The 21038-nt window shown below is 43.6% G+C and overlaps 1 protein-coding gene across 1 annotated transcript; it reads right to left on the reverse strand.

Moving 5' to 3' along the window:
* Window positions 1–2700: 2700 nt before the first annotated feature.
* NNMT (nicotinamide N-methyltransferase) lies at window positions 2701–20538 on the reverse strand. Its single transcript, XM_005856824.2, has 3 exons — window positions 20275–20538; window positions 19346–19553; window positions 2701–4702 (listed from the first exon to the last, which is right to left on the reverse strand). Exons 1-3 carry the CDS (start codon window positions 20426–20428, stop codon window positions 4270–4272), a joined length of 795 nt encoding a protein of 264 aa, XP_005856886.1. The 5' UTR covers window positions 20429–20538; the 3' UTR covers window positions 2701–4269.
* Between the last annotated feature and the right edge of the window lie 500 nt (window positions 20539–21038).

Below are 21038 nucleotides of genomic sequence, written 5' to 3' on the forward strand. Positions count from 1 at the left end.
AAAACAGCTAGTAAGTGGCCGAGTCAGAATTTGAAAATAGGCCGTAACCGGTTTGGCTCAGTGGATAGAGCGCAATACATCTCTTCTCAGCCGCTTCGGCAACTAACACCACAGGTGGAGATGATGAAATAAGGATTATAACGTACAGTAGAGAAGTATGTGCGTATCAAGTGCTAAGCATTGTTCTAGGTCCTTTACAGATAGCCATTTATTTTCATTCTCTTGACAAGAAGTTCTAGTTTAATTTCATTTTACAGATGGGGAAGCTGAGATGCAGAGGAACTAGATAACTTGCTCAAGAAAAAACAGCTAGTAAGGGGCCGAGCCAGAATTTGAAAATAGGATGATCTTCGTAGCTGAGGGGGTGGGGGTGGAGGTGGGGGAGTGGATTGCTAGGATGACAGAGATGCTGGCTCATTCATGGAATCCATGAGCTTTCTTTTTCCTTTTTGTTGTTATCTAAGAATTTGTTCATTCTTTTAACACATCTTAAGGAATGTGCCTGTGCCTTTCTGTTTTGTCTGTAACTGGTCTAGAGGCAGGCATGTTACTCAGTCCTGGGCAACAAGACGTGAGACACCTGCGGGGGCGTCTGAAAGAGATTTCCAACCATGAATGACCAACCCACAGATGGGAAGGTGCCACCTGGGCCCAGCGCTGGCGGACACTGAGCCACCATCCCTCCCGGAGTGCTAAGCCACCATCCCTCCCACAGTGCTGAGCCACCATCCCTCCCACAGTGCTGAGCCACCATCCCTCCCGGAGTGCTGAGCCACCATCCCTCCCCCCTCAGTGCGCCACCATCCCTCCCTCAGTGCTGAACCACCATCCCTCCCACAGTGCTGAGCCACCATCCCTCCCTCAGTGCTGAGCCACCACCCCTCCCTCAGTGCTGAGCCACCATCCCTCCCGGAGTGTGTGCCTCGGAACCTCTTAGTGAGATTGATGAACCCTCTCGTTGAAACAATTTTTAGTCAGATATTCATTGTCACACAGGCATTCTCCTCTCCATTACCTGGTTGTATTTCCTTCGTGGATCTTGTCACTATCAGAGAGTCTCCTATTTACCAGTTAGCTTCCTTGTCTGCCTCCCCAAAACTCCCTCTGTTGGAACATAAGCGCCGGAGACCAGGGCTCTCACCTCCACGATGCACTGCTCTGTCTCCGGCACCCAGACCATGTCTGGCCAAAGCGTCAGGGATTCTACATATAAACCAGAGGCTCACAGTTCAGTGGGGAAACAGAAAAATAAAGTTATAACACAACATAGCAAATGCCATCCTGGAAGCAAAACTCCCCGGAGACGAGGTCTGCTGAGGAACTGTGCTGTCTAAGGCTGCTGGTGCCCGTCTGGCCTCAGACTCACTCTCCCCTTCCCCAGACTTTCACAGGAAAGAGTAGAAAACCTATCATTTTGAAGCTGCTCTTAAGAAGAGATCACTTGGGGATTTTCTTGTTTGTTTGTTTTCTTGTCTATGCTACGGTATTTAATTAGTCTTATGTCTCTTTCTTATAAATCTGTCTTCAGTGTAGCTGGTTTTCATGGACAGTCTGCTCTGAGTTCACTGGCCCGAAACGTAGGCAGGGCTGTATTTCAGTTTCCCTACATCCTTTATGTCAGAGCACAGGAAACTGTTGTTTGTTCTTAATTTTCAAGGGCTCTACATTTTTTTTTTTCAGAGAGAAAGGGAGAGGGAGAGATAGAATCATCAATAATGAGAGAGAATCATTGATTGGCTGCCTCCTGCACACCCCCCACTGGGGTTCGAGCCCACAACTCGGGCAATGTGCCCTGACCGGGAATCTAACAGTAACCGCCTGGTTCATAGGATGACACTCAACCACTGAGCCACACCGGCCAGGCAAGGGTGCTACATTTAATTTAAAATGTTTTGAAGGCAATATTCAATCTAAGGAGCTGTATTTTCAATAATGGAAATAATGGTGAAGAGTGCTTATTTTTAAGAGTTTTAAACCAGAAAATCCTTTTTAAAATGAAAACGTGTTTTTGTTTACAGTTATGCAAAAATAAATAAGCAAGAGCTGTTGCTTTGGGAGGTAACCAAATACAGATGTTTTGGGCGAAGCTGTGGCCTTCCCTCTGGGCGGGAGATATGGCACATGTTGGAGAGAACCCCATTTCTAAAGACTTGGGCACTTCTTGGCAGCCTGGTGCTTTATGCTGGATCCTGTGAGTTAGGTGCGCTCTTCTGGGGGCTGTTGCTTGCAGAATGGATGTGCAGGCCCAGTCACAGCACCTGCTAAAGGAACAGAGTTGCATGTGGCTTTCTCCATCCAGGACTCGCCCGTTCGTGTCCTTCAGGATGGAATCTCTAGAATTATAATCAGATTAGAATATTGTGGGTTTTTAAAAAATATATATTTTATTGATTTTTTTACAGAGAGGAAGGGAGAGGGTTAGAAAGTCAGAAACATCGATCAGCTGCCTCCTGCACACTCCCCACTGGGGACGCGCCTGCAACCAAGGTACATGCCCTTGACCAGAATCGAACCTGGGACCCTTCAGTCCACAGGCCTACGCTCTATCCACCGAGCCAAACCGGTTAGGGCAGAATATTGTGTTTGAATGTGAATGCCCTGTGAGCTTGAGTGATTGAAATATCCTGGAAATGGACCATGTTGTGTGATGACACCATTGTCCTAAACAACCATGTAAACAAAAATGTACTAGTGTTGGACTCTTGTGCTCTGATGTGATTGTCCGTGAATGTGGGGGGAGTGGGAGGAAGGACTCTCCCTTGTGGAAAGCAGAAAGGTCCCCTGTCAGTAAACCTGGGAAAAGGGAAATCTTGGGATGAGGAAGAGTGGGAAGGGACACTCCTCTCTCCTTTATGTTGGGATCAGCAAACTTTTTCTATAATGGTCCAGATAATAGCTAGTTTGGGCTTTGCTAAATGTCAACTGAGCTCAGTAGAGCCTGGAGCTGTGGCTAGAAATAAGTGACAAAGATTTATTCAATGGTCTTAAGGGTTGCAAACCAGAAACACAACGAGGCAGTATCTAGAGTGTTCTGAAAGGGAAAGAATAGCTGAGGGTTCTTACAATAAAAAGTATATTCTTGAGGAAAATCAGTTCTACATTCTTAGCCCCCGAATTGGTTCAAGATGGTCACCGTCATATGTGTGGTGGTAATCATCAGATGCCCAGTGGTCTAGACATCGCAACATTTTCTTGTTGACGTCATTCAGCTGGTTACCTGGCGGTTTGGTGCATGTCCAGTCATTAACACACGATGTACTGATGTGCTTCCAGGTATTGACACAGAATGGAAAGTTCAAAAGTTTAAGTCCCCAGAGTCATTTAAAACAAAAATAGTCATTTCCCTATGACTCAGCCCACTTGAAGTTAATCATTTAGCAGCTTGACTCCATCTTACGTCTTTACTCTGTTCCTCACAGGTCATGCATACAGTTGCTGTCACACTATTCAACTCTGGTATTATAGCACGAAAACAGCCACAGGCAATGTGTAAATGCATGGTCATGTCTCAGTAAGATTTTACAACACAGGCAGCAGGCTGGCTCTGGCTCATGGGCCATAGTTTGTCAACCTCTGTTTTAGAGCATCGTGGGTGATGGTGCCTGGGAGGAGAGCATGGCATGCCATCAGGATAGAAGCTAACTCTAAGGAGGTACTTGGCCGAGAGCTATGCCAACAGGACCCTCTCAGGAGGCGGGCTCTGAAGACTGTTTCTAAGGGCAGCTGTAATGAGCACCTGCTATCGCGCTTGCTAACTCCTAAGCTTCTCTTCAGGTAGGTGTGTTGAGGAAGTAAGAGAAGGGCCTGACTCATCCCTGGGACCCAGGAGCAAAGCAACAGCTGTTCTCTGACCCCAGAGGTAGTGATGGTACCAGGGGACCCCAGCTGAAGACGGGGTCTCTAGAGAAGGCAAGAGTTGAAGAGGAGAAGTCTGTTTGTGGAGAGAAGGAGGAAGCAGGCCCCAAGGAAATGAATGCTGAGTAACTTCAGACATTGCTCTGTAGGCAGGTGTGGGCTTGAGCCTTCATAAGCAAGATGCTTAAGGAACGTTATATTTTCTTTTATAATCACAGGTAGTGAAGACTAGACACAGAGTAGGTGGTCAACCAATCGCCTCCAGGTTTACTGATGGCTATAACCTTGTCCTAGACAAACCCTCAGCGCCCCAGCCATTAGCCTCTACTCAGCATAGTGACCGCAACAATTAGAACCAAGGACTGAAGTCAACTGGGTAAGTCAAGGAAGTGCCTTCATTGTGGCCACAAGGTGTCATGCAGATCTGCTCAGCTTCTGCCCCACCAGGAAGAAAAGGCCTTCGTTGTTGGCCACAGTGGAAGAGTAACTTTGCGAGATCACATCAAACTGCTTGATGGCATACCCGGCCTCTCGCACAGCAGCCTCGACTGCCTCCCGGTCCAGGGAGAGGCTAGAGAACCTCTGCTCCCCAATCATGTAGTAGCTGCTCTTTAGGGCATCCACGAGCACCAGGTGGCCCCCTGGCTTGAGCAGGCTGCTGAGGTTCCTGAGGGCGGAGCGGTAGGTGGGGAGGTCTGGGCAGGCGGCGTCCAGGCACAGCGTGCTGAGCAGGCAGTCGGCCAGGGGCAGGGAGGCGGCCCCCAGCAGCCGGCTCTGGGTCACATCACACTTCAGGACCTGCTTGACTGCCCGCCTCAATTTCTCCTCCTTCTCTTGCCCCTTCACTCTGAAACACAAAGACCAACAAACATTGTGCTACCTCACTTGTGGGGACCACAGATCTCTTTGCTCGGAGCTGAAAATCTCAGCATTGTCCCAAGTGTTGTATCTTTAAGGAAGGAGAAATGAGAGACCTTCTTATATTTTATTTTGTTTTATTTACAGGGGAGAGCGCGAATGCAGTCCCCCACGACCACAAATATGCAGTTGAGTTTCCCACATGTGGGGAAACCGCAGGGGTCAGCGCATCCGGAGTGCAATGGATAAGCCTCTCCCTGGGAAAACACCTTCGTGATCATGGTACCCCCTCCCATTCCCCCACCCCCCATCAGGTAAGTATGATGAGAAACCATTTTTGTATCTGAATTGTGGACACGTTACCCTGTGCTGGCTGAATCTCTTTATGTGCAAATGATAATGAAAATACCTGGCTGCCCACTTCTCCACTGGCCTGTCCCCATGAAATTACTCTTTCTCCACTGCTTAGGTAGCACCTGGCTCATTGATTATTAATTATTAATTATTATTACTCTTGTCCCCTCTACCAAATTGCAAGGTATGGCCATTTGACCGACACATGTCAGGCAATAATGGGTTTAAAATGCTGAAATGGTGTTTTGTAGCAGCGGCTGATTAATGAGGGGAGTGGGGTCATCCATAGACATTTTTAGAAACTCTTAATCACTACCACACAACTGTGGCCAGGGCCTCTCTAGAGAGAAGAAAACTACTAATTACCCTTCTCGGGCTCCAGAACAGATTGCAGTAGAGAGTGTGTTTTCTAAAGCAGATCGTGTTCCCAGTGGCTTTGCTAGGAGTCCTGTCCTCTTCTGCCAAGTCAGTGGGGTTTCTTGAGAGAAAATCAGTCACTGACAGGAGCAGAGGAGGCAAAGGCAGGCGATGGAAGAGAGCGCCTAGATCCTCTCGTAAATTGTTAAGGAAGGAAGGAAGGGACAAGCTGGTACATTAAAAAAACATACAGAATGCACAAGAGAAACCGGAGGAAAAGACAAAGGAGAAAGAAGCAGCATCCAATCAGAGAGGTGAGAGAAGGGAAGGAATGAGGGTGCAGAGGAGCCCGGATAACAGGAGCACTGACTGGGTGTCCAGCCTGAGGAAGTTAATCGGTAAAGCACCGGGTTGCAAGTCCAGGCTTACGTGCAGAGAACACACAGTCCTTGGCTGCAGGAGGGAGCAGTCACTTGGCCAACAGGCTCAGTGGAGAGAGCAGAGGATGGCCCGACATCAGAGCAGGTGAGAGAGAGCGAGGAAGAGTCAGTGGTTTAAATGAAACTTGGAGGTTTATCTCCAGGTGGAATGATCTGAGATAATAGATAATAATGTGGGCGTCCTATATAAATATTTAATTTAAATCTTAAGCTGACAGCATATAATCAGTTTTTGCAACATCCTTTGTATTTATTATAACTTTCCATTTAAGAAACTTAGCAATAAACATATGAAAAGATGTTTAACATCCTTGGCCATCAAGGAAATGCAAATCAAACTCTGAGCTACCACGTCACACCCACTAGGATGCCTATAATAAAAAAGACAGGTAACAACAAGTGTTGACAAGGAAGTGGGGAAACTAGGACCTACACACACTGCTGGTGAGAATGCAAATGGTTCAGCTACTCTGGAAAACAGTCTGGCAGTTCCTCAAAGATTAGACCTAGAGTTACCACATGACCCAGGAATTCCACTCATAGGTTTTTACTCAAGAGAAATGAAAAATATGGTCACACAAAAACGTATACATAAGTATTTATAGCAGGACTATTCATAATAGCCCAAAGATAGAAACAACTCAAGTGTCCACCAACTTGTGACTAGATAAATAAAATGTGGTCTGTCTATACAATGGACTATTATTCAGTGATAAAAAAGGAATAAACAATGGATATGTGCTATGATATGGAAGAACCTTAAACACATCATGCTAAGTGAAAGAAAGCCAGGCACAAAAGGCCACATATTATACGGTTCCGGTTACAGGAAGTGTGCAGAAAAGGCAAAGCAGACCAGTGGTTGGCAGGCATTGAGAGGATGGGGAAGTGGGCGTGACTGCTAATGCACAGGGTATTTGTGCGAGTTATGAAAATGTGCTAAGATTGTGTTGTTGAGGATCGCACAACTCTGTGAATATACTAATAACTACAGAATTGCACACTTTAAATGGGTGAATGGCATGTTATGTGAATTTTATCTCAGTAAAGCTGTTATATGTGAGATAGAGAGAGATTGACAGACTCGGAGAGAGAAAGCTTAGCAAGTTATTGGTTTCAGGGAATTCCTACCACCAATAAACACACACACACAGGGAGGAATTACCTTTGATTGGGGAAAAGTGGGAGGAGGGTGACCAATCTGTCCTGATTGGTCTGGACTTTCTGGTTTTCTCACAGAAAACCCAGGTCCTGGGAACCCCTCTCAGCCTGGGTCACAGCAGGACCGTTAGTCATTCTAAAAGTGGGCAAACCAGTGACAAAGCTGCCAGCCACCCTGATAGAACGTGGAGAAGTTCTTCGACAGGACATTTTAAGAATAAAAAAACCAGCCGAAACCGGTTTGGCTCAGTGGATAGAGCGTCGGCCTGCGGACTGAAAGGTCCCAGGTTCGATTCCGGTCAAGGGCATGTGCCTGGGTTGCGGGCACATCCCCAGTGGGAGATGTGCAGGAGGCAGCTGATCAAAGTGGGCAAACCAGTTACAAAGCTGCCAGCCACCCTGATAGAACGTGGAGTTCTTCAACAGGACATTTTAAGAATAAAAAAACCAATAATTCAACATAATAGAAGTCTTGTGTGAAACACGGATTTGAATTGGTAAATTAATATAGTATAAAAAATTTCAAGTACCCTATGGTTAACTTCAGTGTACACAAAAGCTTAAGACGTGGCAACAGTGATATTTTAACGTGTTAAAAGGTGACCTTTTATCCTGGGGACGTTTGGGGGTGTGTATCTAAGTGATTGCGGCAGAGCAGGCTGGACCTCTCTGGCCTTTTAAAGACACGAGTCACCACAGAACCAGTACTTGCTGCTCAGGTGAGGATGGCAATTGTTCCCAAACTGTGAGGCACGCTGTGAAGTCTGGAAAGCTCACAGAGAATGTGCCAATTTGAGAGGGAAATTCGTTCGAAACAGCCACTCTTGTGGATGTTTGCTTGTCCTTGGACGGATAGCAAACACCGGTGGACTCCGTTGCCAAGGCAGCTGCGTAAAGATTACACCTCGGGGCTCCTCAGGGCGGCCAGCTCGCCTGCAGGGAAATGGACTCGCAATTACCACTCAGCCTCACATTTAGCTCAAGGGGCGCGTAATAAACACACACAGAAAAGCCGTGTGCAGCTTTACAGAAAGCTAACAGCAGTGCGGCCGAGTCTCTTGTTCTGAGGAAGTACTCTCAAATGAATCAATATGCAAAAAGGGCAGCGATTTCCTCTGTAAATATGCCACCTCTGAAAGCCGGAGGAGCAGGGAGGGGGAACGGATAGAGTAGCACTCCTGGGAAGAAGGCTTTGAAGCAGGTCTTCCCACCCCGAGTATGCACCCCAGATCTGGAGGAGGCCCCTCCTGCCCCATCTCTGCCAGGCAGGTGGCCGATCAGAATCCCCACCACCACACACACACACACACAAAGGCTTTTTTCCCATTACACTCACCTCCCCCAAGCCCCACCCCAGAGGTTCCACCTGGGCCTCCTGAGGGAGAGCCATCAGACATGTAAAGGAAATAAAAAGCTAAATAAGCTTGGATGTCAATGTAAGGATTGTAAGAACAAGGAATAATCGTTGGTAAACGTCAGTGCGGCCAGCTGGGTCAGGTGAAGGCAGTTCTAGGAGAGAGCATCTGAGGGGAGTGCGCACACAGTCAGTATTTTACAGGGATCTTTTGAACCTCTATTAGGTGCCAGGAAGAGCTCATGCAGTGATCGTCCACAAAAATGAAAGATGAAAGCGGTGATAAGTGCTACGAAGGGGAGGGACCTGGCACGGACGGAGGACTGTTGGGAGCTTGGCTTGGTCAGAGTATCAGCAGAGCTCCTCCGAAAAGGGGCCGGTAAGCCGAGACAGAGAGGCTGCAGCAGTAGCGCTGACTAGGCCAAGAGAGTACGGAGGGAGAATATTCCAGTAAGAGGACCGAGCAAGTGCAAAGGCTCGTACTGGCAAAGGAGAGGACAATGCAGTGAGGCTGGGTCTCCGAAGGCCCACTGGCAAAGCCTGCATGCAAAGGCCGAGGGACCCGGAGAGGACAATGCAGTGAGGCTGGGTCTCCGAAGGCCAAGCAGAGCATGGAGTAAAGGCAGGCAACCGGGGTCACAGGTCGGGGAGGGGGGCAGGGGAGGCAGGGCTTTATGGACCTACCGCGCTAAGAATTTTGCTTTCTGTCCTGAAAGCCATGGGAAGTCATTGAGGGATGTTAAAGAAGGGAGGGGTGCAAACAGATTCACATCTTGAGTTAATTATGTTAGGAGGCGAGTGGAGGTGGGAGGCCAGTTGGGAGGGAGAGGATAAGAGCTTACTTAGACCAGGGCAATGGAAAATATGGGAAGAAAGATACTGGTTCAGGAGAGACTCAGGCAGTAAGACAGAACTTGGTGCTGGGCCCGGAACATGACTGCGAGGGAGGTGGCAAGGTTGGCTTCCAGGCCGTGGTTTGTCCAACTGCATGATGGTGCCCCTGGAGGAGATGGGAACACCAGCAACGCGGCAGACCTGGGGAGGATCCTAGCTCGACTGCAGCACACTGGGCTGAAACGCTCTGAGACACGAGTAGGATGTTTACTTGTGGAAGGAAATGGCCAGTTGAAGGCTCCCACCTGCCCTGCTCATGTTCCCCAAGAGGCAATGCGCGGGAGCGCTGAGAGAAGGGCACTCTCACGCAAGGCAGGAACTTTCCCAGGTGCCCCTGAAACAACCCCCACGACCATCCAGATGCTGAGAACGAATGTCAGCCTTTACAAGACATGGGGTTCCGACCATCAGGATCGGATGCTGAGAACGAATGTCAGCCTTTACAAGACATGGGAGCAGAGGTGCTTGGGAAGCGAGGCATTTCACTAGTTCAGGGGCCAGATTTGGCACAACTGCGTCCATCTGGGACGATAGACAAACATCTTCTCAAACAGATGGGAAATCTGCGTATAGAGAACATTCACTTCAGAGAAACGCCACCTCCTCAGTGTGAGCTTGCGCCCCTCGAGTACAGAGGTAAGTGGGGAGCTGCTCTGGAGGAGGCGACTGGGCGGGGCTCGGCCTCCCCGGCCAGCCGAGAAGGCAGCTGGCAGAGCACACCTGTTTCTCATCCCCACCTGCCAGCTGCCCTGGCGCACCTGCTGGGATGCTCTGCTCCAGACACCGGTGCTTCCCAAACGGTGAGACGCTGACCGTTCCCTGCAGACCTTGCATACACGACGATCCTGATTTTGTAGACAGGGAGTGGGGACCAAGAGTCTAGTTTCTCACCAGCTCCCAGGTGATGTGGAAGCTGATTGGCTGGGGCCGCAAGGCAATGTGCTCCAAGCTCCAGGAGCCAGCGGTTAATTAATGCTCTTTCTAGGAGTTCGTAAGGTAAAACCTCATTTTTCTCGGTTCATGCTTGAGTAATTAGTTCTATGTTAGTATCTGACATTCTCACTTGATAAATGAATAGTGTGAGAAAAGAATTGGGTGCCAGTGTCTTATAACTTTTAGGGTTGTTATAAAAATGAGTGGTATTGAAATGTATGTGTCACACTCCAAAGGCAGGGGAACGGGAGACAGCTCCAATTGTCTTCGGCAGCAGTCAGGAGAAGAAATAGCTTCAGATAAAAAGGAAATGCTCTCAGGAGAAATAGGTTGTGGGTTGATAGAGGCACTTGAAGATTCAAGAAAGACATCAGTTGAATGGGATCACTATCATTCTCAAAATAGGTGAAGCCACAGGATCTAGCACAAGGATAAGGGTGAGAATGCAGAATTTTCCTGCCAGAAATAAAGTTCTTTAGTCTAACAGAGCAATTGGGAAGGGACAGTGTCTTAAGAGCCCGTTGTTGTAAGCTGCTGATTCTGCATGAGATAAGTGATGCTTTTAGTACCCTGCCAGATTTTCAGAGCTCATTTCTGAATGAGAAGGAAAGGCTTGTGATGGCTGGAGAAATTAAGAAAGTTATAGAAGCCTTCTTGATAAATGATTTGGACCTCAGAAAGCTGTATTGTCTGACAATGACCGAGAACTTTTTTTTTTTTTTTACAAACTTTCTCTGAAATTCTATAAATTCTGGGAAATTCCTTGTTTATTTAGTAGTAATTTTAGATATTATCCAAATGCTTATAGCTACAGTTATTTTTCTAGTTAATACTAATTTAATTCTTGGGAACACATAGTTAATACAAAAGTTTTAAATTACTTTTATTTTGAAGAATATACCTTCCATTTAAAGGCTATAGCTAGCATAAAATTCTAAGGGGGTTTACAAGTTAAAAATGGCAAATGAAAATAGCCTCTTTTACAAAGAGAGAGAGGAAGAGAGAAGGAGAGAGAGAGAAAAAAATCCATGTAAGAGTGAAACATCCATCAGCTGCCTCCTGTGTGACCCCTGCCAGAAATCAAGCCCGAAACCCTGGCACGTGCCCTGACTGGGAATCGATCTGGCAACCTTTCAATGCACAGGATGACACTGCGCCTCACTGACCAGAACCTTTTCAACTTTCTACTAAATGCCAGGAAAAAATGGAGCAATATTTAAGCAGTATTAAACAATTTTACTTTGTTACTCATGTGAAGGGTAGCAAAAATCCATTCCTATACTGTATATGCATGAGCTTAGAAAATATGTCACTATGTATATTTCTTTTTTAAATTATTATTATTATTTTTAATCCTCACCCAAGGATATTTTTTCTGTTGATTTTTTTAGAGAGAGTGAAGGAGAGGGAGAATTGGGTGGGGGGGGGCGCGCACACACATTGGTTGTCTCCCGTTTGTACCCCACCTGAGGATCTAGCCTGCAACTGACGTACGTGCCCTTGACTGGGGATTGATCCCAAGACCCTTCAGTCCCAGGGCCAACCACTGAGCCAAACTGCAGGGCACTATGTGTACTTTTGGAAAAAATTATTTGAAGACTAGTTGACTAAGAGCTGAATCAGAATAAATAATTCAAATAACTAGAAAAATCATATAAAGTGAGCATAAAATAGGTTTACATAATTGCAAATATAATTACAAAGCAAATGTCCAAATTGATCTTGAAAGGAAATATAAAAATAATACTTTGAATAACAATATTTCAATTTAAAATCCCCAATTTTAGCAATAAACATTGGGAAAAGATTTGCCAGAAGAACTTTGGGATTCAAAATTTGTTAAAGTCCTCATAGTACAGGAAGAAAAAATGATTGGTTCTTACCTGATATTAATAAGCTGAGAGAATTTGTCTTCAGCAGAACTGCATTATAAGAAATACTAAAAGAAGTCCTTCGGGTGAAGGAGAATGATACCAGATAGAAGCCTAGATCTGCAGAAAGGAATGAAGAATACTAGACTGGATAGATATATATACTGTCTTATGTGGATATACTTAAAACTGCTGAACTATACACTTAAAGACAGTTAGGATGATAAATAAAGTAATAAAAAACCAAATGCACTACTGACTGCTTAAAGCAAAAATAACATTTATCTAACAGTTTCTCTGTGTTAGATAATCTGGGCACAGATTAGCTGAGTGCCTCTGGTGCAAGGTATTGTAGTGTTATAGTATAGTATATCCAATAAAATATATGACAACATGTGCATATGGGGTGGTAGAGTGGGTTAAAGGAATTATACTGTTTTAATATATTACTTTGTTCATGAGGTAATAGATATGTTAAATATATATCATGTAATTTCTAGAAAAATCACATTTACCACATTGTATGCGGGAAATGTATTTATACGTTTTACGTATAATTTCTAGAAAAATCACATTTACACGCACACAAAACACAAAGAGGTCAAAAGAGGCGCTAAAACTCAATAGAAAAGATAAAAAGACATACTTACATTTATACTTATATTAAATAGAACACTAGAACTTATCCCATTCACCAAGGAGAAGCAGGAACAAAGGCATAAATGAACGGCAGAAGATGGGACAAACAGAAAATATGTGCCAGGATGGTAGACTCAACCTACATTACCAGTAACTGTATTAAATGTAAATCAGCTAAACAATCCAGTTAAAGGCAGAAATTGTCAGATTGGATTAAAAAGCAAGACCTACAACATTGTTCTTTGCTAGAAAAACACTTTAAGTATAAAGACAGACATGTTGAAAACAAAAGGGTGGGAAAAAACATACCATGTAAATTAGTTATCTGTTCTGTATAATACTAGTAAACTACCCCAAAACTTAGCAATTTAAAATGACAAACATTTATCTGCCAGTTCCTCTGTGTTAGATACCTGGGCACAGATTAGCTGAGTGCCTCTGGTGCAAGGTCTCTCATGAGGCTGCAGAGTGTTGGCCATATCTTCAGACTCATCTAAAAGCCCAGCGGGGAGGAAATTTGCTTCCAAGCTCACTCCTCAGGACAGATGAGTGAGAGTAATAAAGAGCACCCATAAGAGAAGCTGTGGTCTTTTATGACCTAACCTCAGAATTGCTCACCCATCATTCTGCTGCATTGTATTTGTTAGAATCAATCACTAAATCCAACAGTCAAGTGGAGAGAGCTCAACAAGAGTTTGAAAACTTGAGGTGAGGATTATTGGGAGCCACCATGGAGACTACTTACTAGCCACACAGACACCAAGCATGAGATGGCTGTTGTGGCCACATTTCAAGACAAAGTATATTACTGGATGAAAATGGAGATATTTCATAATGACAAATAGTCAATTCGTCAAGAAGATATAATAATACTAAAAATGTATGCAGTTATTACAAAGCTCCAATGTACAGGAAGGAAATGTTGACTCATCTTGGGGAGCAAGAGATAAATTCACAATCATAATTTGAAATTTTAACACCTCTTAGTAATTGATTAAAAAATCATGCAGAAAATTTGAACAATACTATTATTCTACTGGACTTAATAGATATTTATAGAATCTAAACTGAGACCTGGACAATTTGCATTCTTTTCAATCTAGAAAGCACATAGATTGTTCACCAATATAGACTATATGCTGATCATAAAATAAATCTCTGACTACAAATTTTTAAAAAAACATGTTTTTATTGATTACAGAGAGGAAGGGAGATGGAGAGCGAGATAGAAACTTCATTGATGAGAGAGAATCATCATGCCCCACACTGGGGACTGAGCCTGCAATTCAGGCATATGCCCTGACTGGGAATCAAACTATGATCTCCTGGTTCATAGGTCAATGCTCAACCACTGAGCTACCCTGGCCAGGCTGACTACAACAAAATTTAATTAGAAACTAATAATAAGATGATATCTAGAAAAAATAGAAATTTTGGAAATTAAGCAACACAATTCTAAATAATTTACTGTCAAAGAAGAAATCACAAAGAAATTTAGAAAATATGATGAATTGAATAATAAAAACATGACCTATCAAAAATCGTGGGATGCAACTAAAACAATTCTTAAAAAAATTATAGCTTTACATACCTACATTAGAAGAAAGAAATGTGTGAAATCAGTGATCTAAGATTCTATTTAAGAAGCTAGGGGAAAAGAGCACATTAAAACTAAAGTAAATGAAAGAAAGAAAATAAGAACAGAAATCAATACAATATAATATGGGCAATCAAGAAAATCAACAAAGCCAAGCCCAGCTGGAGTGGCTCAGTGGTTGAACATTGACCTATGAATCAGGAGGTCACAGTTTGATTACTTGTCAGGGCACATGCCAGGTTGTGGGCTTGATCTTCAGTGTGGGACATGCAGGAGGCAGCCGACCAATGATTCTCTGTCATCTTTAATGTTTCTATCTCTCCCTCTCTCTTTCTCTCTGAAATCAATATATATATTTTAAAAGAAAATCACAGAGCCAAAAGTTGGACCTTTGAAAAGATTAATAAAATTTACCAATCTACAGCAAGATTTACCCAGATTTTTAATAAGACAAATTGTCAATTTCAAGGATGAAAGAGGGAAGATTACTACAGAAGCTACAGATATTAAAAGGTTAATAAAGGAATATGTTAAAACAAAACAAAAAAACCTTGTGCCAAAAAAGTTGACAAGCAGGATGAAAAGAACAAATTTCTTGAAAAATAGTGCTTATCAAAACACAAAAGTAGAAATAGAAAATCCAAATAGCCATTAAAGGAGTAGTATTCTTAATAAAAATCCTTCATGCACATGAAAAAGAACCTCCAAGTTCAGATGGCTGCACTGGTGAACTCTACCAGTCACTTAAGGAAGAAATACAAACTCTTAAAAAATAGAGGGTGTAGAAACACTCTTAGCTTGGTATATGACTCTAACATCATGCTGATACCACAGCTGCCAAGCATATTTAAATTTAAAGCTCAATATCTCTCATAAATACAGATATAAAAAGAATAACATTTCATGACCAAGGGGTTTAGGTCAATTTGGTTTAAACATTCAAAATCATCCAATGTAATTCACATTTTCAGAATAAATGAGAAAAATCACATGGGACTATCTCTCAACAAATAAAAGAAAATTTGATAAAATTCAACATTTGGTTAAAAAGTCCCAAGAAACTATGAATTATAAGGGAACTTAGTCTGATAAATAATATGCATGAAAAAACTCAGAGCTAACATCATCATTTTTAATGATGAATCATTGAACATGTTTTCCTAACATATGGGAAAAGGCACAGATGTCTGCTCTCATAATTTCTACTCAATACTGTTCTGGAAGTCAGTATAATAGGCCAGAAAAATAAATAAAAAGTGGAAAGTTAAAGTGTTGGAATAAAAGTAGTAAAACTTTTTATTTGCAGATGATAAAAGAATGTAAGTAGAGCCCTAGCGGGTTTGGCTCAGTGGATAGAGCATTGGCCTGCGACTGAAGGGTCCCAGGTTCGATTCTGGTCAAGGGCACATGCCCGGGTTATGGGCTTGATTCCTAGTGGAGGCATGCAGGAGGCAGCCAATCAGTGATTCTCTCTCATCATTGATGTTTCTATCTCTCTCTCCCTCTCCCTTCCTCTCTGAAATCAATAATTTAAAAAATATTTTTTAAAAAGTTTGTACGCAGAAACCCTATGGACCCAGTTTATCTCAGGCTTTTGGTAGGGGGCGGAAGGGTGGTGAGTGAGGCGGGGGAGGAAGTTGGGGCCTGGGCACTGTCGGCTGCTCTGCAGGCTCCAGCCTGACCACGCACAAGGAGCCCAGCCCGGTTACTGCTCTCCTGTCCTGGGCTTTCCCATTCAGGAGCTCCAGCCTGAGGCAATGGTGTGCGTTTCTGTACATCCTCATTCCAGCTCTGTTCTGGGTCTACAAAAAGTTCCTGGCACCATGTACGTACCCTGTGGTCTCCCCATTTGTCAGTTGTAGGTGGCGTAGTGGCCTAGAAAAGCTACCCACCAATCCAATGATAAAAGCAAAGGCAAAGTAGACTCTAAAGATGCAGACACAGATGGGTACCAAAAAAAGGACCAACGGAAGACTCTGAGAAAAAGACTAAAGTGACTGTCCCAGAGGACCTCAGGTTTTCACAATGGACCCGAGAGTCTCTGACCTTTTCCCCTTAGACCAGATATTGGATAGTTTAGATATTTACCTGATACTGATCAGGAAATACATGGTATTTGTATCTACAATATATTAGTTATATTTAATGATCTCATTCCCAAGTTCCTTTTCCAATAAGTTAGCTTGCATTTCGATTATTGTAGTTTTAGTAATTGAACAAATAGACCTTGGTGCCAGTCAACACTTACTAAGTCAGCACCCAAACATCTTTGGGGCCTCTAGCTTTTCAGTAGGTGCTTCAAATTTGAGCAGAGCATGTTTTTACTGTGAAACAGTGCAGTGAGACTGTGTGGTGAAATGAGTTTGGGGAGATGATAATGACTTTAAACATAAAGTTATAATCACTGCCCAACACAATGGAGCAGCTCATCTACAAGAGTAGTAATTACTGCTTACTGCTCTGGAGAAGATAGCGAAGACAGGAGCTAGAGGAAATTTATTTGAAAAATGGAATACCTCTTAACTTACATAAATGTCTAATGTATATTATAAAATTCTAAAAAACAAAGAAAACAGCCCCTATGGAATCTACAAAAACTCTCATAAATTAATTAATGAAGTCAGCAAGATCACAGGACACAAGGCCAATATACAAAAATCAATTGTATTTCTATATAGTAGCTAATGAAGTAAAAATAAAATTAATAAAATAAAATTAAAACATTTTAAAATAAATTTAACAATAGCATTCAAAATGTGACACAAAGGAAAATTTTAGAAAAATAAAATATGAGAACTACAGAATATTGCTGAGAGAAATGAAGTCTTAAATAAGTGAAAAAATAAGCCATGCTCACGCACTGAAGAGTCAATATACCCATTCTCCTAACTTGATCTGTAAAGTCAAAGAAATCACAACCAAAGTTATAAAGAATTGTACCACCAACGAGTCACCTTGCTTATTTCCATTTGACAATTCATGTTTGCTAACAATAAGACAGTGTAGCAATGATATGTAAAGAAATGAAGATAAAGTGTAGAACACCCTGAATAGCTCAAAGTTAGCAAACAGTTCAAAGCATATGGGAGGGTTAAAGAACAGACTTTAGAGTTAGATTTAGAAGGAAATGAGCACGCTGGTAACTAGTGGCAGCCAAAGGTAAGTACAAGGACAGGAAAATGACCATCACTCCAGAGGAAGAGGATGGAGGTGGCACATTCCTAGGGACATGTGAAGACCACATTACCTTATATTTTCCCCTGAGATTCAGAACTATTGCCTCAATCCTCCTGTTTTTTGAGTTCAGGAATATGGAAGTCACCATTGGTATGTGATACCAACGCTTATCCATCCTATTTAAAAAATGCATCTTAAAATCATCTACCTCTCTCCATCGCCTAGTCCAGACCACCACCATCTCTTACCTGGATTTAAATTGTCTCCTTTCTGCATCTCTCATTCTCCTCTAACCCCCTCTCATCCATCCCCACACAACAGCCAGAGAGATTTTACAAATGCAAATTGGGTCACAGCACTGTCTTGGTTATTCCTCTATGCATTCCTGTTATGTCTGAAGTCAACAATCTTTAACTTGGTCTTGAGGACCCAAGTGATCTGGCACTTGTGTGCCTTCCTGATGTGAGCTCTATGAGACAGGGCCCTCCTCCATCTCATTTACCATTCTATCCCAGTAGCTAGCACTGCAGCACGTCATAGGTGATCAATACAGATTTATGGAAGGAAGGAAGGAAGGAAGGAAGGAAGGAAGGAAGGAAGGAAGGAAGGAAGGAAGGAAGGAAGGAAGGAACTTCTTTAATCATGTGTAAAAGTGTCAGTACTTGTTTTTTGAGAGGCCTGTCTTGCCAGGAAATTAGAGCTCTTTCTAGACCAAATCTTGAGATATGTGAATTAAAAATATATATATGCTTTCCCGTTGTGAAAGAAAAGGAAAGGCAGAGGATGTGGTGCGACACACAAAGTGTGCATTATATGAGCAAAGGGGGGAATACAGGGCAAAATGGACTGAGGAAGGAAGAGAGAGATTTCATGTAAAAATTAAATCCTTGGGGAAAGACAGAAAGAATGCACCAAACACACACACACACAAAACAACCACAAGAGCAGGAAAAAACAGTAAGTAAACTGAGCAAGTAGCAGACAGGGCCAGCAGGATCCTAGGAAAAATACTAAAGTGGTATTTTTATGCAGTTTGCAAAGGAGTTGTTGGGGTCTCAGCAGTATGCGTAGCCGCAGACATGGCGCTCTGAGGACTGAAGATGGCTGGCCAGCAGAGTGGAGGCACATCAGGACAGGAGCACAAGGCAGTGAAACACAGAACTGTCACCTCTGCCTAGTGGACTATTGCCAGTTTCTCGTGTGGGGAGAAGGAGCAATTTAAGCTAGATTTGTGGCTTAAGTTTACCTGTCGGTAAGGTGCTGTCAGATTTTGGTCATGAGTTGTGAGTATGTAAAGCTCGCACTTTATGGATGGTGAAGTAACAAGTTCCTTTCAAATAATCCCTTTATGCTGCAAATCTCAGTTTAAAAATAGAGTCAGCTTTTGGGGGTATCAGCGTTAGCCACCCTCACAGCAGAATCCTGTGTGCTTGGGTGGCTAGCAACAGGATGGCACTAGGGGGACAGTTCTGACGCCCAAGAGCTTCTGGTGAGGAGCTGGTTTCGCCCCTTGAAGTTGTCCTAAAACAAGGTCCTAAGGTACCTGGCCAGGACGCTGAGCCCACACACCGGCCTGGAAAGCTCTATTCCTCTTGGCTCGGTGTATATCTCTTCAGCCCTCAACCGGTGTTCTGGTGCGTGCGCACACCTCCTCCTCCTCTCCCCCCTGCCACCCCCGCTCCCCCGCAACACACACACACCCATCCCCACCTCATCCTTGCTCTCTCATTCTCCATTTGGATTTCTCTCTCCTTTGCTTTTCAACTTGGACTCTAAAGATAATTCTTGGTTCTGAAAAACAAACTGTCACCCAAGTCCCCTCAGAAAGCCCAGAAGCAGAGCCCAGTTTCTCTACCTGTTCCCTTCGAGCTCACACACATAGGTCACTACCGGGGACCAGTCGAAAGCCCCTGGCTCCTTCTTCAGCCACTTCTCTAGCTCCTGCAGGTTCTGATCGGTGTAGTCAGTAGCAATGATCGTCTTGAAGGATTCACAAGCAGAGAGGAGCTGATAGATGGTGGGGCCAGAGCCAATGTCAATCAGGAGGTCTCCCTTCACGCCAGCTGGTTGAGAGGAAGGAATGAGGAAGGGGAATTAGGCTTATATGGTGGCGGTAGAGCTGACTTGCGTTGCCTTTGCCAGCATTATGATGGAGAGCCCCACGGAGGGCCCCAAAGACAGACTCCCTAGATCATCTCACCACTTAGATCATCATGACTATTCTGTCAAAGTCTTTTTTTTTTAAAACAGACTTTCATTTTCTGTTCCCTCATCTAGGGTGGAGGCATGCTGCTCAAAACTATTAAGGAATACCTTTTGGGGAAAGTTTTGTTGTTTTTTTAAATTTGAGTTTATATAATGTCTTCATCCAGTTCTTCATATGTTGGGAGGTCTTTATCTCATGCATATTCACAATAGTCCATTGAGTTAGGATCAGAGTAAGTATTAGAATCTCCATTTCTTAAGTGATCAATCACAAGAGTTAAATGGCTGGCTCTAATCACATAGCAAATCCATGTAGAATCAAGGACAGAACTCCCGTCTTCTGGTTTCCCATTAGTGTGACCCAACAAGATAATGGATATAAAAGCACTTTGTAAACTGTAAAATATCCACACCAACATTAGTTTTTATCTTAGCTACATAAGAAGGTGATGCCAAAAGGGCTGTTAAATAGCAATGACTAGACAAAAATTCCAGTCATGCCCTGAGACTCTTATCTATATGACTCACGTTTTGGGGTGGGGAGGGGAGATAGGAGACACAGACAACAGACAAACTTACCCACACAGAATATATTGAAAAGCTTTTTCAGAAGAAGCCTAAGAATCTGGTTTTCTGCAGACTGTGTGGACCCAAAGCTGTAATATTTTTCTAGGTAATCTCGAGGGTTAAAATGGCTCAGATAGGTGTCCTTGGAGGTGAAGCCAGATTCCATTGTGTCTCTCTCCTATGCCACCTGTCCACTGCCCTACCTCCCTCTCCTCCAGAAGCCAGGGAGTCCCTGCAGAAATTGTCCTCCTGAGTCTCATGTTTTTAACATTTCCTCTGTCAGTTCAGCCCACCCCTTAGAGATAGGTGTTTGGTTAAACACTAACTGAGAGAAATATACCAAAAAAGTTTGGCTGTTCTAGGAAGTGATGAAATTCCTGGGGAAGGGATCCTCGCAAAGGGGGGAGTGGCAGGGGCAGAGCCATGAGCTGCATGCAATATTGGCCAAGGGGCAAAGTTCGGCTTGGAGTGATTATAGACAGGAGAGATCAACTGAGCTCATCGGGGAAATGATTTAACTCACAGAAGAACTACTAAGTCCAGCGAGGTGGGTCATCTCCCCACAATACATCATTCTTCTCTTCTTACAGTGATTATCCCAGGAAAGAGAGTCACAAAGAATGGTTCAAATTTAAACATGTTAAAGAAAAGAGGAGAAGGACGAGGATAGGAAATGTGTTCAGGGCTGAAGAATGTGGACTAAAGAAGGAGTCTCAGATGAGGTCTGGAAAAAGGAAAGGTGAAGGAGCAATTTAAAAATCCTGAATGAGGGGGGA

Source organism: Myotis brandtii, unplaced genomic scaffold (genome assembly GCF_000412655.1).
Source record: "Myotis brandtii unplaced genomic scaffold, ASM41265v1 scaffold105, whole genome shotgun sequence".
Classification (NCBI taxonomy): Eukaryota; Metazoa; Chordata; class Mammalia; order Chiroptera; family Vespertilionidae; genus Myotis; species Myotis brandtii.